Source organism: Tenrec ecaudatus, chromosome 1, assembly GCF_050624435.1.
Source record: "Tenrec ecaudatus isolate mTenEca1 chromosome 1, mTenEca1.hap1, whole genome shotgun sequence".
In the NCBI taxonomy this organism is placed as follows: Eukaryota; Metazoa; Chordata; class Mammalia; order Afrosoricida; family Tenrecidae; genus Tenrec; species Tenrec ecaudatus.
In genome coordinates, this window is record NC_134530.1 from 30,628,661 (window position 1) to 30,644,162 (window position 15,502).

A 15,502-nucleotide genomic window follows, 5' to 3' on the forward strand; every position below is an offset into this window, starting at 1 on the left:
AAGGATCCCAAAGAGCTTTTGTTTATGTGGGCTCAATCTAACTCGATAAGATGTAGCTAGATAAGACTATGCCATAATTAACTTAAAATAACAATAATAAAACCAGTATGTGTTACCACATGTTGCATCGATTCTGAGAAACAACTCAATATTTGAAAATAAAAATATTACTGGTAAGAGTAGCAATGTTTTACCTTTTTGTGAATCGCTTTAATATTGGGTCGAGAATATGGCAGCTGGGTTCGCCTCTTTGTTTCTCTGTTCAGTTTGCTTCGGTCTCACAAGCCATGTTACTGTTATTTGCTGCAGAGTTGGCTCCTACTGGAGTTGGTGACCCTGTTTATAAGAATGAAATGTTTTCAGGTCCTTCGCCGTTTTTCTGATTGATGAGGTTGAATCCATTGCTGTCGTCCCTGTGTCTTTTCCACGGGGGAGGTCCCTCTTTAAGCACTGTATCAGCAATGATAGAGCCCTGGGAAAAGTCCCTGGTAAGCCATATGAGATTGACACAGTTTTGTTCCTTGTCATGAAGATAGTTCTGACTGTTGTTGTTAGATGCTGTTGCCACCACACGCACAATAGAACAAAACACTGCCCTGTCCGGCGCCATTCCCACTGTTGCTCCTTTGCTCTGGCCCATTGTGGCAGCCCATCTTGCTCAGTTTTGACCTTGACCTCCCAAAGACTCCTGGGGAGTCCCAGGTATCCCCAAGCTGAGAAGGACTGATCCAGCCCAAAGTTCTTCCCATAGGTGATTTCAATGGTGCGCTTTCATTTTCTGCTCACCCTCTCTTGTTCTGCTGTTGTTTATAGTTAACCGCTAGACTGTAGGCTCTTTGAAAGGGTAGACAATTTTATTCATCTGTATACCTTAAGATCTAACACAGTCTTTGGTCTCTATAACAGGTATGGCTCAATGATTTTCACTTGAACACGTTTTAATTATCAAAGCAACATAGCTGTGTTATAGAAAATCATAAGAAAAAAACCATGCATTATCCCTCAGATGTCATTTTCAAAATGCATTTTTATACCATAAACACCTCATATCTAAGTGAACAACCTAATTTTAACTATTTCCTCCCTAACACACACACACACACACACACAAATGGGTAAGCAGCATTAGCGGCACAATAGTTAAGTGACAATGGGCTGCTAACTGAAATATTGGAAGTTCAAATCCAGCAGTGACTCCACAGGACAAAACTTCACTGCCTGCGAGAACAGTCTCCAAAAGAAACCCTGGGGGGCAGTTAGTTGAACTCTTGTCCAACAGCGTCTTGAGGAGTCAGAATGGGTTCAAGGCACCCACCAGTAACAGCCATGAGTAAGCTGTCTTTTTGTTGTTGGTGGTGTCTCTGGTGTTCATAATTACCATTATGTTCCATTGTGTGGCTGTAACACAATTTATTTACTAAATATCCAACATTAGCACCTTTAGGATTCTTTGTGTGTGTGTGTGTGTGTACTTAATAAATACAGTAATCCTGTGAAGAATACCTTCACACATATAGCTTTTTTGGCATTTAGTGTTATTTCCTTAGAATAGATTCCCAGAAGTAAGATTACTGGGTCAAAAGATGTAGACATTTTTTATGGCTTTTAATACATCCTGTAAAATTGCTTTTCAAAAGGGTTATACTAATTTACAATGCCACCAGCACTTTTAAGAATGTTTCACCACACAAATCATCAGCATTGGTGCTATTAAAAATGATAATCGATAAAATATTGTACCCTAGTGTTAAAGTTTTGCATTTTTTGAGGCTCATAAAATTAAAGTTTCTGAAGAATGACTGTCTGATACAAAACGTTCTTTTGGGACATCTTGATTTCAGAGAAACTTGAGACATTTTCACCTGTGAAGAAGCAGCACGTAGTTAAGGTCGGCTCAAAATTCACGTTGACAGTGAACACAACAAACGCCCAAACACGGGAGGGTGCACCTTTCGCCCGTCCTGCTGGTGGTCACCAACAGCAGCGAAGGGAAAAACAGACTCAGAGTGGATTGCTCAGATTGTAAATCGTACAAAATCCACACAGGGGGGTTGCAGCTCAGCTGTTCTCTCGACTTGTCTTCCTCGTTTTAACTGGAGGGTCGGCAGCCCTCTCCTTTGTTTCGGGTCTTAGTTGCCCACGTGCAGGCTTCCCGGGTTTCTCTGGCGTGGGCATTTTCTTTCGAGCGTGGCACCCGGCCACCTCACGTTGCTCTGGGCTGCACAGTGCGCGCGAGCTCACCAGAAGTGGGCACATAAGTGCTCTTGTTTGTCTCCACATGATGACCCTCGCCTCACATTCCTAGGCTCTGCCACCCCTTCCCCGGGGCCGCGGGGCACAGGCAGCCCGGGAGTGCACTGGGATACGGATGGGGGAGGATCGCCCATCCAACCCAGGATGGAAGGAAACTTGGCTGCCTCGCCCTCCTCGCGGGCACGCCGGGCTCTAACGTGTCCCTGATTCTGTGCAGCTGCCTCATCCTGGGACAGGCATTTGTGAGTCATCCACTCTGTGGGTCACATGGGCAACGTGACCAAAATAAAGTTTCAGTATTTTAAGCCGCTAGAAAAGGGGACAACGGTGCACACCGGGGGCGGGGAGCGGGAGGCGGGCGAAGCCTGGCCGCACCACCTGCCGGGGGCGGGGCGCCCGAGACGGGGGGGAGGGGCAGGGGCAGGGCCTGGCGGGAGCGCCCCTCCCCCACCAGGAGGCAGCGACGCCCGGACTCCCGGTGGCTGGGAGCCGGATTGTAGTGTCGGGTGGACCTCGGTCCCCCCGGGTTCCCTGCTCCCCAGCAGCAGCAGCAGCATGTTGCGGGATCCCGGAGATCCCGCTGCGTCCTCCGCTGCCACCGGGACCCCACGCGCCGACAGCGGCTTCCCCGGGAACGTCCTTCAGCCCCGGGAGCACGCGGGAAAAGCCCCAGCCCGCCAATGAGCGAGCACCTTCCTCATGACGGTCACGCTGAGGGGCGGGGCTTCCCCTCGCCGCGCCCGAGTTCCGGGAACCCCCTTTGATTGGCCTGCACGGCCTGGGAAACACTGTAGTAACGCCCAATCAAAACGCCACGTCTCGGCCTCGAGGAAATATTCCGTGTCGGTCCAATCCTGATTGGATAGTTCTCTAGGACTCTGGCCACTGGAAAGCTTTGTTTAGGTCCGGAAGGCGGGCTTTCCTGGGAGTGGGTGGGGAGGGGGCGTTGATTTCTGACCAATCCCTTCAGCCCGTTGGGTGGTGACCAGCCAATGGGCCAGATGGATAGGACGCTCCTCCCGGAGAGTAGTGAGACCCCTGGTACGGGTTGATTGGTGGCATGAGCGAAGAGTGGCAGCTTTGTGGCCCAACAGACGCTGTGCGTGGGCCGTGGGGCGGGGCCAGGGCGGGTGCGCGGCGGCGGCGGGGTGGCTGGGCCGGCGGCGGCGGCGGTACGAGGCGCGCGCTCGGGGTCCCGGTCGCGAGGAGGAGGAGGATGTGGCGCGCGGAGGGGAAATGGCTGCCGAAAACAAGCCGGAAGGTACGAGCCGGAGCGTGCGGGGCTGGGGGGCGGCGCGGCGGGCAACGGGATCCAGCCCCGCCGGACATCCCGGGCATCGGCGGCGCCGGGCGGGAGCGCGGGGGCGCGGCGGGCGAGCGCCCGGACCTGGGAGGGGGCTTGAGGGGGGGGGCGGAGCGCGGCCGAGTCCTGAGGTGACTCGCCGGGCGGCGGAGCGCGGCGCCCCACACCCCCACCCTGGGGGCGGGCTGGGACGGAGGGGGCGGGGGGCTCTGGGCGGGGGCCGGGCCCAGCCGAGGAGGAGGAGCCGCGAGGGCCGGCGCCTCCCCCACCCGGACCGGCATCCCCGCCGCTCCCGCCCCGCGGCGCGCGCCCCCCGCTGCCCGGCCGGGTCTCGGTGGGGGCCGCGGGGCGGAAAGTTTAGCCGCCGCAGGCCCCTTCTGGCCCCGCGCCCCACTGCTTCGGGCCGGTCCCCGTCGGGCGGTAGCGGCCGGCGCTCAGCCCTGGCCGGCCCCCTGTCTCCGGCGGGCAGGGCCAGACTGACTCTGTCCAGCATCACCCTTGAGCCCCGTGGGCGCCTCGCGAGCAGACGGGGGTCCCCGCTTCTCTCCCCGCCAGGGGGACCCCCTCCTGCTGAGCGTCCCCTAGCAGGAGGGCCTCGTGTGACCCCTCCCCCTTTCCTCCCCGGGAAGGGGGCCTGCGCAGCTCCCCGACCCTGGCAGCTTTTCACATCCTACTCTTGCCCTTGCACCCCTTCCAGCCAGGAGGGTGGGGTCTCCGTTTCGATGGCATGTGAGACGCCCTAGACTTCCTTGCCCTTTACCTTCTGTGACCCTGGTCCTTCCTTGGCACAGGGGTCTGGCTCATCCTGTCAGCTTCGGTGGAGTCTTTTGGGGCCTCAGCACACTGTCTGTTGACCCTTTAGCCAGGGCAAGGGAACTCAAGCACCCCGGCTCTTCTCACCCCGGACCCAGGGCGGGCGGGGGGGGGGGGGCGTGCTGTGCAGCCCCGGAGTCATTCCCAGAAAGGAAGGCAGACACTTCTCACAGATGATGCATGCTCTCCACACACTTTCCTGGCTTCCAGTGAGCTCATTTCCTGAATCCCCTTTGAGTTGCCCTCTTTTTCATAGGGGAGAAAAAAAACCCACTAGGCGTTATATTGCCCCTTCTCCGATTTGTCTCCCTGCCCTGACGTGCACTTAGTCCTCTGGATGACTTGTTGGGGTGAAGGTGGGTGTCCCCAGAAGATGTAGGACAGAATTTCTTCCATTGTGCCTAGTACTTGAGTGAAAAGGGGCCATGGTAATTACCCTTAGGTCTGAGAGGAAGAAGGCTCAATTTTTGCTTCCAGTTTCCCTCTGCATCTTGTTTGGGGACAGCGTTTGTCAGTTGACCCTGTGTACCCCACAGGAAAAAAGGGTCACATGCCCTTGTTTTCTGGGGGTTGTGCTCAGTGCCCTCTGTTCACGCAGAACCTCACTTGGTGCATCCTGCATGCAAAGTCTTTGAGCCTTCACTGGGAATAAACTTCCTATTTCTTTTTTAAGAGCACTCATAGCCGCCTTATGGCTCCTGTTTCCTTGTCAGCCATATTTAGTGAGCCTTATTACCTTGACTTTTTGGAATTCTCTGAAATTGTATTCATGTTGGCTGGGTACGAGGAAGCTATATGCCTTCTCATCCAGAAAGGGAGTGTAGACACCCATGTCGCCTACGTGCCTTTCAGGGACAGGTTGCTTTGTGTGCCTCTTGTACTAGAACCTTCCTTTGGCCCTGGTGGCGCCTCTCATGAGATCCAAACATTTCTGTGGCTCTTTAACAGCTTTCAGGTGAAGGGGAAATTCGAAAGCTTTAAATTTTTTTGCTGTCCCCATTCTCTTTTGACAAAAAAAAGATGATCAGGAGGGCTTGAATTTATTTGCATTTACACACGTGCATATTATATTTACAGATGAAATCACTTCCGTCATCTAGGTGCAGAAAGTTAGGAAGGCTTGGATGACTTACTAGACATTTTAGATCAGCGGCTCTTAACCTGTGGGTCACGACCCTTTAGGGGGTCGAATGACCCTTTCACAGGGGTCGCCCGATTCATAACAGTAGCAAAATTACAGTTATGAAGTAGCATTGAAAATAATTTTATGGTTGGGTTATCACAACACGAGGAACTGTATGAAAGGGTCGCGGCATTAGGAAGATTGAGAACCACTGTTTTAGATGGGCTAAGGGGCTTCATAAAGTTTGTGGAAAAATTCCGTGATCTTCCCATTCCTTTCCCCACAAACTTTCTGAAGCTCCTTCGTACCTAGGGGCCTTTCTGTGTAAAAATATAGAGGCGTGTTATTGGGGCTCAGGATTCTGGAAGAAATATCATTGACAAACGGACAATCTTAAGCACTCTTCATTTGTCATTTGTACTGTACCGAATAAGCAGAATGACGTCCTGAATGTTCACCAAGTCCTTCAGCATGCTAAGTGTAGAGTGTTTGCTGATACAGACCCAAACTTCAGCATTCAGAATTTAGGGACAAGAGCCTCTGTTCGATTTCTTGTAGGGGGACAAGTTCTTACCTTGATTTAAAAAAATTTTTTTTTTATTGCATCGAAGAAGAAAGAAATGGTATGTGTTTTGGGCAAATGATAAGCGATAGGTGAGAGGGATCAACATTTTTGGTGACAGAACTAGAAAGGAATGGCCATTAACACGCCAATACGTTATATTTTTGGCATGTAAATAATTAAGAGGGGTAGGAAAAGTCTTTGTTTCAGGATGGTAATTTGTGTATTTAGTTGTTTCTCCTTGACTCTTGGGCCAAGGGATGATTTGAGCCAAGCCTCCTCGAGTCAGGTGCTTGTCCTCCTCTTGTCTCCCTCACTTCCTGCCCTCCCAAAGCGTGGAATGACTGCTACCTGCTGTCATTCTGTGGAAAAGCCTTCGTTTTTATCAGGCTGAGTTTGGGGACTCGCCCTCCCCAACAAGCTGTCAGGCTTATAGCATCTGAACCTCTCAGCACTTTTCTCACAAGGAGACCATCTCCACTTCAGGGCACTCTGTGGGCAACCCGAGGGCTGGCATTTGGCTTTGGCTTTTCATAGTTCATATCCACCTATTCACTGGACAGAACTCCTGATGCCAGGAAGGAGAGTTTTTGGCTTCATTTCCTTTTGTTGTTTCTTTTTAGGGTCTTATTCCTCCTCTCCCCCCCCCCACCCCCCCTGCCTCCCCCTGTTCCATGCTGCCTATATCTGTAACAAGCTTGCTGGAATTGAAGTGTGTCTTGGCTGGAACTTAGGATGCAGTTTAACTGACTCCTGGAGAAGTCGGCTTGAATACCAGCTGTGGATGTTGGGAGTAAACCCAGTACACTCAACCAGCTCCGTGGTGGTGCTTTCCCTGCCCTTCACCATCCTACTGGCCGCCTTTTGGTTTGTCACTGCCCTGCAGGGTGCTCAATACCGTACAGTGGCCCAGGGCAGGCAAAGTGGTGAAGGTGAGTCAGAGGAGTGTGCTTGGGGTTGAGTCTCCTGAGAGACTCTTTGAGTTGTGTATGTTTGCCCCTCTTTATGGTCTCTTGGAAGTTAGCTTTCCTCTTACTCCTCCAATGCATGGGGTCCTCTCATAGTCAGCTAGGCTAGCTGGACTCTAATTTACTCCTTGTCTTTTTCACAGCTTTCTGTTTAGTTTCTTATGGGAACATCACACACCCTTCCCCTTCCCCATTAAGAAAATATTTTTGAAGCAAGATTTTAAGACCGATGGGAAATCTCTTTCCTTCTCTTTGAGAAAACCTTCTGGGTCCTGATTTTGGAAATGTTGAATGTCTCCATTTCATTGTTGATGTATAGACAGCAGCCTCAAGAGTAGGGCTGGTCTTAACTTGCTCTTTAAGAACTATCTGTATGTCCTATGTATCCACATGTACCCCTTTCATTTTTTTTAGCCCTGGAGATTTCAGGCTCCCCCCTAAACAGCCTGTTCTTTAAAGTGAGGTGGCACTGTTTTCATTTCCTACTCATGTCAGGTGTCAGGGCTTGTGTTCTGGTGAGGCCTTCATTCTTTCTGATGGTTTCCAGGTAATCCATCTTGTATAGAATCCTCCCTCCTTCTTTATTTGGGGTCATTCTTTGCTTCCCATTTCCTGAAGTTTGAGGGGAATCTTTGTGTGTGAAGTTAGCCTTCTTTTGTGGAAAAGGCAGGAGGAGGTGATTTTTTTTAAAGCTTTTTATTGGGGGCTCATACAACTCTTATCACAATCCATCCATCCATCCATCCATCCATCCATCCATCCATCCATCCATCCATCCATCCATCCATCCATCCATCCATCCATCCATTGTGTCAAGCACGTTTGTACATTTGTCGCCATCATCATTCTCGAAACATTTGCTTTCTACTTGAGTCCTTGGTATCAGCTTCTCATTTTTTCCCTTCCCTCCTCACTCCCACCCCTCTCATGAACCCTTGATAATTTATGAAGTATTCTTATTTTGTCATATCTGACACTGTCCGACGTCTCAGAGAAGGTGATTTTTATGTGTTTTTCCTCCCCCCACAGCTCTGTGGTATCTTTGCATCTATGCTTTTGAACAGGCATACTCCCATTCCTAACGTTTTTTTCAAGAGACATTTACTGAGCTGCTAGTACGTGCAGTGGATCTGTGTGGACGATGTGACCTTGCTTGAGACCACATCGGGCCTTGCTATTGGCCTTTCGGTATGAATGGCATTTCAGTGTATCTTGTCTTTGTCCTTTCTTATAAGAAAGTCTTAATTAAAAATTTTTGGATTGTAATCTTGCATAAATAAACTCTTAAGAAGTAGTATCTTATCCACCTTCCTCTGCCCTAGAGTCGTGGGGAGGGTGAACCGACAGAGACATTGGCGTTTTCTCCCATGACAGTGCAAGGGTGTGTGCATGTGTGCAGGAATAAAAGTATAATTGTTTAGGTATAAATTTTGGATCATGTAGATACATGGTTGATTGGAATGCTCAGTTAACATTTGGACATCAGTATTGCAATAGGGATGTATAGAACATACATTCAAATGTGTTCTTTATATAATGAAATGGTAGCGAAAGATTTCTCTCCTACTTACTGGTATGTTCCATATTATCAGATGATAAGAACTATAGGACCGGCTGTTACACTTTCGATGCCAGGAAGTGCTATATCTAAATTTTATGCCTGGTTGTTGTGACTGACCATTCTTAGCCTCGTTGTCTGGCAGAATTATCACTGCTTTACTGTGAGTGACTGCTAGTACTTTATGGTTTTAAATGGTGCTGCTGTTTACTTCTCTCACTTTGGTAAATAGCCTCAAATTCATTTGGGTTGCAGGTTTGGTATGAATACTTATGATGATAATGAAAATTAATCTGAAATGCATTTTTTTCTTCTCTATTAAGTTACATCCCATCCCCCTTTCACACTGCCTACAGAAGCCAATTTTGCTAATATTTTACTCTGAAGACCTCTTTACAACCGTTAGGATGTGTGGTTTGTCAGTGTCTTGTTAATGTGGATATGCAACTGAATATTTTTTTGTGGTGACAGGTGGTGGTTTCGTGATGTCTACTTTTTGTATTCCCTTTATATAGATTGTTTTCTAAAATGTTCTGTACCCTCCGGAATCACTTACTATACCTCCGTTTTTGATGCTGTAGATGACTTCACTCATGCTTTGCTTTTCTTTAGCCTTGCCTTTATGTTTTGCCCCTTTCCACATGAAAAGATTTTCTTCCATTTTCTTCATCATCATCATCATCATCATCATCAGAAAGTGTTTGTGGATCTGCTGTACTCATAGACTTTCCACCTTTCAGTAAATAGGGTGTCCTTCAGGCCTTTCGTCCCTGTGTGTCGTTCAGGGAAGTGTTACTTCATTTCCCCTGAAGTACAAGCTGATGGATTAAGATTTAAACTACAAGCAAGGGTAAGCAGCATTCGTGACTAGCTACCCACGGATCTGGGGTGAAGCACTGGATCCCTCCCCTGGCCTCTTCTCTGCCTTCTCATATGGGATTTTGGAAACGGGTTTTTGCTGCAGTTTAGCCAGGTTCTTTCTGGCTCTTTGATGTGATAACAGAGCATTTCTCTGGGTACAGCCAACTTCACTTGGTGTCTTCACTCACCAGGAAGCATGGGGTCTTGTCCTAATGCTGACTTGTCTAGTGTAATATTATCTAAAGCTAGTACTTAGGTATTTTTGAGAGAGAAGCAATTTTTGAGAGGCTCTTTGTCCATGTGACTTGAATGAACATTGCACGATTTGTTGTTTTCCATATTAGCATGTGTGTGATCTGTCTTGAAATTTCCTTTTAATTCCTAATTAGGATTGGCGTACAGGTTGATCGGACACCTTTATTTGTGCCCCTCATGTAAGAGAAGAGTAGGTCGTGCCCACCAGGCCCATGATTAATTAGAAAGAAGGGCTTGTAAAATACAGAACTAGTTTGCCGTGTGTTTATAAGGCAGTGTTCCCTGTATCCTGACAGTGGGCAGCAGAGCCTAGGTTTTCGATGTGGTGGACAAAGTATAACTCCCATCAGTATGCTGACTGTGTATTTCTAAGGTTGTGTTGCATTTTTCTGCTTTGAACGCCATTGCCTGTAGAAGGTCATGGGCCTTCTTGTGTAAAGATTGGTAATGCTTCCTGAGCATTTTTTTAGCTCATTACCGTGGACTGAAAGAGAAATATTATGTACCCCCACTACAAAGAGAGGCCAAGTGTCAGCCCCCTTGCTCTTTTTTGAGAGGTGTGTTAATTTACTTTCAGTGATTGACACAGCAGAAGTCGCAAGACCCACAGATCTTTGTACCGGTTCTTCTTTCTACATTCACTCCTCCTTGATATAATTGCATGGCTTCTTAAAACATCAGTGAAAAGTGCTGCCATCATTCTCTCCCCCCTCCCCCCCAGTCAGCCTCTGAAGCCATGTCTTAAGACCTTTAACAGAAGGTGACGGGAAGGAGGTAGGTTGATTTGGGGTCATATTTACCCCTATACTCTGCAGTACAGTGCTGTAGTTACATGTGCAGAAAGTGATGACAGGCCTTGCAAGAAATATTTGGGACTGAGTTCTTGATATTTTAAAAATGTTAAGGAGTTGAGACTAAATAGCATAACTCTCACTACTAATCTTATTTCCTAAAGCTGTCTAAAATGCCCTCTTCTTTCCCCTCCCACTCCCCACACTTCCTAAATAATACATCAGCCATGATAAAATCCTCAAAAAGCAAAACATGAATGTTTTTGCCCTAAGGTCAGTCACTAGCTCTGGACAAGGTGCATAATTGGTACTTTGTGAACGATGAGGCCGTGAAGAGTCTTTAGGGAGACATAGCATTCAGTCATTCAACAGAACATGTCCTCCCGTTCCCATTTTCCTCTGTCAGTTACCACATGGGAAGATTATGTAGGTAGTCACTGAAAACACTTCTTCTATATTCTTACCGCCCCACTAGAACTAATACTGACATTTGTCTTCTCACGGTAATAGTACATTGCTGTGCCCCAACTTTTGTGTTCAGCATCTGTGGAGAGAATGGAGAGCCAATTCTAGGTTTGAGCAGGAGGACAAGTCATGACTGTAACTTTCTCCATGTAGCATATGATTTATTGCAGGAATGATTTATACTTTCAACTAGATCTAGAGTCTGTAACAAGTGATAAACTTGTTATTTAATCTTTTTCACAGTGTGTGTGTAACAAGATCTATCTGTGTATTATATTCAAGTGATGCACAGATAGCGGATGTACTTCAACTAAAAAAAAGGAGAGAAAGCAGAAAGCCCTTCTTGGCAGTTTTGAAAAAAGAATACTATCTTATTTTCTTTCCTTAGGCTTGATTTAGATTGTTAGGAAGCATTTCTGAAGGTATATTAATGCTATCAAGGATGAATGTAACCTCACAAACCGTAGATTAAAACAAAAATCTTTTCCCAGAAAATAATTTTCTGAGGGTATATGTACCCCATAGGTTTTCTGGGGTATTTGGATAGCAAATCATTTGAGAACAATAAACAGAGATGGATACAAACTGAAAGTACCAAATTGGGGTGTGGGGAGAGGATACTTTAGTGAAAAAATTCTCCATTTAGCCTTAAAAATAATCTCAGGGTGATGATTGGAAGTGCAAATTCAGATATTCTCAGGAAAAGCAGAATGCTGATGCTATACCATTAGGAAATCGATAGCTATACATGTTGTGTAAAGAACACTTTCCACATGAGATGTTGGGAAGATAAGTTGATGCGATTGGCTATTTTAAAATGTTAAGATCCTCTTCCCCTCCCCAAATTATTAAAATAAAATAGCCCTTCTTAGTGAAGGAAATGTAAACTTTAGTGAAAGTTCAGCCGAATGAAACACTTAACAAGTGCAGATTCAAGATAAGGAATTTTTATTGTGAATCCACAAGGGGGTAGTGATGTTCTACCAAAGATATTTGTACTGGAAATGTGAGATGATCTCTAACATTTTAGATTTACAGATAAAACTGGCACATTTGCATTTTAACTTAATAAGATCTTCCCTTAAAATGTTTATTGGCAAAATTGTTTATTGCTTAAATTTTAAAAAAAATCCATTTAGGTGTATGGCTACTTTAAGCCCCATGAATGGTAAAGAAGAGAAAATACTCAGAGTTTTGTGCTTTGGAGAGGTTACTAAGGATCTGTAGGGTCATTGTGATTTTCTAAGAATGTAATAATCTTAAATTTCCTGGGAAACATTAGGAATCTAGGAATCAGCTATTTAAGTTTCCTAGATAAAGGGTTTTAGTAAGGGGTGTCAAAACTTTATAGAAGTTTGTATTATTAGTTGTATTTTCAGCCTTGCCAAGAAATGAAAAATGTCAACAATCCACACCACTAGCCGCATTTAATAGTTCTAAGTAAATCACGTTTTTATAATCTTATTTTTTTTATTGGTTGATGTTCCATTGCTAGATAAAAGCACACACCCCTTCTCTAACCCACACATAAAAATTCCACTGGCTTGCCTCTGGTCACTGTGCTCTATCCTGTTATATTCAGAATTGCATAAAATTAGGTGTGATATGGCAGTTCCAGGTAGCTTCCAGTGGAGAAACAACTGTCTAGCTGTATCATATACTGTGTTTTGAATAATATGTCTTGTGGTAGGAAAATAACTTAAGGTTGAAATGAGGAGTGGGTTATATTTTATTTGTTTAGAGGTTTAACAATATCTTTAAAAAATTCTAATGTGAAACTTGTGACTTAGAACTTGTGCTTTGGTGAAGTTTTCAATTTGGGTCTAAGGAAAAGGTGGTTAATACAGCTTGTGTGTGTGTGTGTTTTACTTTCCTCTTTCAGAGTAAGGACTTTTTCTTTTATTTCCTTTTACTAAATGACTTTGGTGATTTAACATCCCAAAGATGTACGTTTTTCCTGCTTCACATACTACTATAAGCTCTAATGGGAGCTGAACTATGACGTCAGCATTTTCATTCATGAATCTGATTTTTCTAAATCTTTTTTCTGGTTTTGTATTCCTGCGTTGACTTCTGGCACCTGCACAAATCAGTTTAACATCAGTCAGCCCATAAATCAAGGATAAAAGGTAAAGCAAAAGATAAAGACAGTGGGGCTATGCTATCTATCGTCACACGTGCTGATTTGCATCAGTGTAGCTTGGATAAGGGTTCTGGCCAAACAGATTGAAATCTGAACACCATCGGTTTAATTATCTCCTGATTCTGTGGATTGAGCTGTGTTGGGAGCATTTTGACCCGGCATTTTCATTCATGCCCGCGGTTCTGAGCGCGGGACTGCAGCTCCACTGTCACATGTAGCCTTTCTTTTATAATTCAGCATCTTGGAGGAGTCTGCTTTATTTCAGAGGCCAGGTTTGGAGATTATATTAAGTTCTATTAAGATTACTTGCAGAATGAAGTTACTTTAGACTCTCCTTTTTGATCCGTCTGTTCATTTTGAAGTATTTTAAATAGCCTTATGGTGGTACTTTTGTTTATCAATATTGGAATAATTGTTATTTAGGGATCAGTGACAAGTTGGAACTGACTCGAAGGCAGTGAGGTTATTTTTTTTGTTTTGTTTTTTTTACAAGCAGCATCCTTTGTGTTGGCGTTAGGCATCATTTCCCCCAGGTTGTAACTGTTCCCTCCAGTTTCTCCTCCAGGGAGGTCACGGCTTGTAATTTAGTACTGCGTGAGAGCAGTTCTTGAAGAAATCTTATTTGAAGTTTTCCTCTGCAGGACTGCGTTGGAGGCTGAGCCTCTGGTGTATGGCATCTTTCAAGCCTCCTGTAGTTGATGAATGGTGAGCTTAAAAAAAAAAGTCCATTTTCTCTGCTTTCTTGGGGGGGGTTGTTGACTTTTTAGATATGAAATTGCTGAGCACATTAGAAGAAAGAAGTGTTATTTTTAGGGATCGTCATTTTAGCTCTATTATGATTCACAGTTCGAGTAGATGGTTCAAACTGCAACCATTTTGATTGATTGATATCCAACCTTATTCCTTACTTTTTAAAAATCATGACAGCCCCGAGGAGGCGCTGTTCCCTGCTGCCCTTGAAGAAAACCAGGGCTTTGTGTCTGTGTGGGGATGGGCACTGAGTCTGTTCTGTAGCCATCTCCGTTCAATAGGTGTACTAAGAAAGAGAGAAGAGAAAAGCAGGTACACTGAGTAAGCATTTGAGGATGACTTAACTGACACTTATTCTAAGAAATACAGTTTTAAAGTTAGTGAGATAGAATTTGAAGAAGGAATTCATTTGTAAATAATGTTGAAAGGACTGTCTAATAGTAGAGGGTCTCCATAAGACTCCCTCATTTCCAAGCCTTGCAGCAGGGTAGGATTTATGGGAAGCTGCCGGCTTTGGTGTCAGGTTTCAAAATGTTTGGAAGACTCATGATAGCGTCAGCATTGTTATTTTTGTCTCCCCCTGAACCAGACAACACTAAGTTAGTCGTCTGCCGTGGGCTTTAGGTTTCCTAGATGGCTTTTTAAGTCCACTTTGTTTCCTTGTTAGTACAGTTTTCTTCCAAAAGCCTGAAGTCCTAGTGTCTGGGGTGAAGGAGCCCAGCTAGAGTTGTGTTTTTGGGTTGTCCTTGTTGCTTAGTGGCCTTGTTGCTTCGAGGCCTGGGTATCTCAGTGGGCTGTTAACTGCAAGGTCTGCCGTTTTGAAACCGCCAAGTCATTCTGAGGAAGAAAGATGAGGCTTCCTATGCCCATAAAGAGTTATAGTCTCAAGAAACTCATAGGGTTGCTATGAGGTGGCATTGACTCGATGGCAGAGAGTTTTTGTTGCCACTTACGGAGTTCATGGTGCTGGCAGTCTCCCTGCTGGGCACCTGCAGTCATCTCTTCCCACTGCCAGACCCTCCCTCTTCTCTCCTCTCTTGGCTTTGATCCCAGCCCTTCTCATCTTGCTTTGTTCAGCCCACAGTTCTCATTGTGCGATGAGTCAGTTGTGATAGTTTTGAGGGGGTTCATGTGCTTAGCAAAGGGGTGCCCTGGTGATGCCCTCTGGAGGGTCCTCCCAGTCGTAAGTTTCATTATGATAAGAAAATGAAGTTGGAGACAGGGGATCTGGCTTGGCTGACATGCGAGTTTACCCTTTTGAGCTACTTGCTCCCGGTCAAGAATCTTTATCTTGGCTCAAGTCATGTAGGAGGAATTTGAACTGTCATCTCTGAGGTGCCTCCTTTCTGCTGTACAGAGGGCTTAACTTTGGAAAGGTCTGTCTTTAGAATACGTTATGAATGTTTGCTTTTAGAAAACCTTAAAAAAATAAATTTTAAAGACATTGTTTAACAAAAACAAATATTCAGTCTCAGTTTTATTCCCTCTGTCATAGTTAAGGTCTTCATCCAGATGTTTGGGCATTTACTTGGAAATGTAGACTTAAATATAATATATGATTGCAGAAGAAAAAAGAATCTGCTCACTTTAGACTTTATGTTGAAGTTTGTAATATTTATATTAATTTATTGTCTTTTGGGGAGTTGATTTTTCTAAT

At 45.5% G+C, this 15,502-nt stretch overlaps 1 protein-coding gene across 6 annotated transcripts in view; it reads left to right on the top strand.

Moving 5' to 3' along the window:
• The first annotated feature begins 3,401 nt into the window (after positions 1–3,401).
• CAMTA1 (calmodulin binding transcription activator 1) overlaps positions 3,402–15,502 on the top strand; it is a 1,074,576-nt gene continuing 1,062,475 nt past the window's right edge. For all 6 annotated transcript variants that reach the window (XR_012784534.1, XR_012784533.1, XR_012784535.1 and 3 more), the window contains exon 1: positions 3,402–3,514. Coding sequence is in view for 3 of the 6 variants with exons in the window: in XM_075550584.1 (XP_075406699.1) it covers positions 3,470–3,514 (45 nt within the window). In the remaining 3 variants the exon portion in view is untranslated. The remainder of the gene's footprint in view (positions 3,515–15,502) is intronic.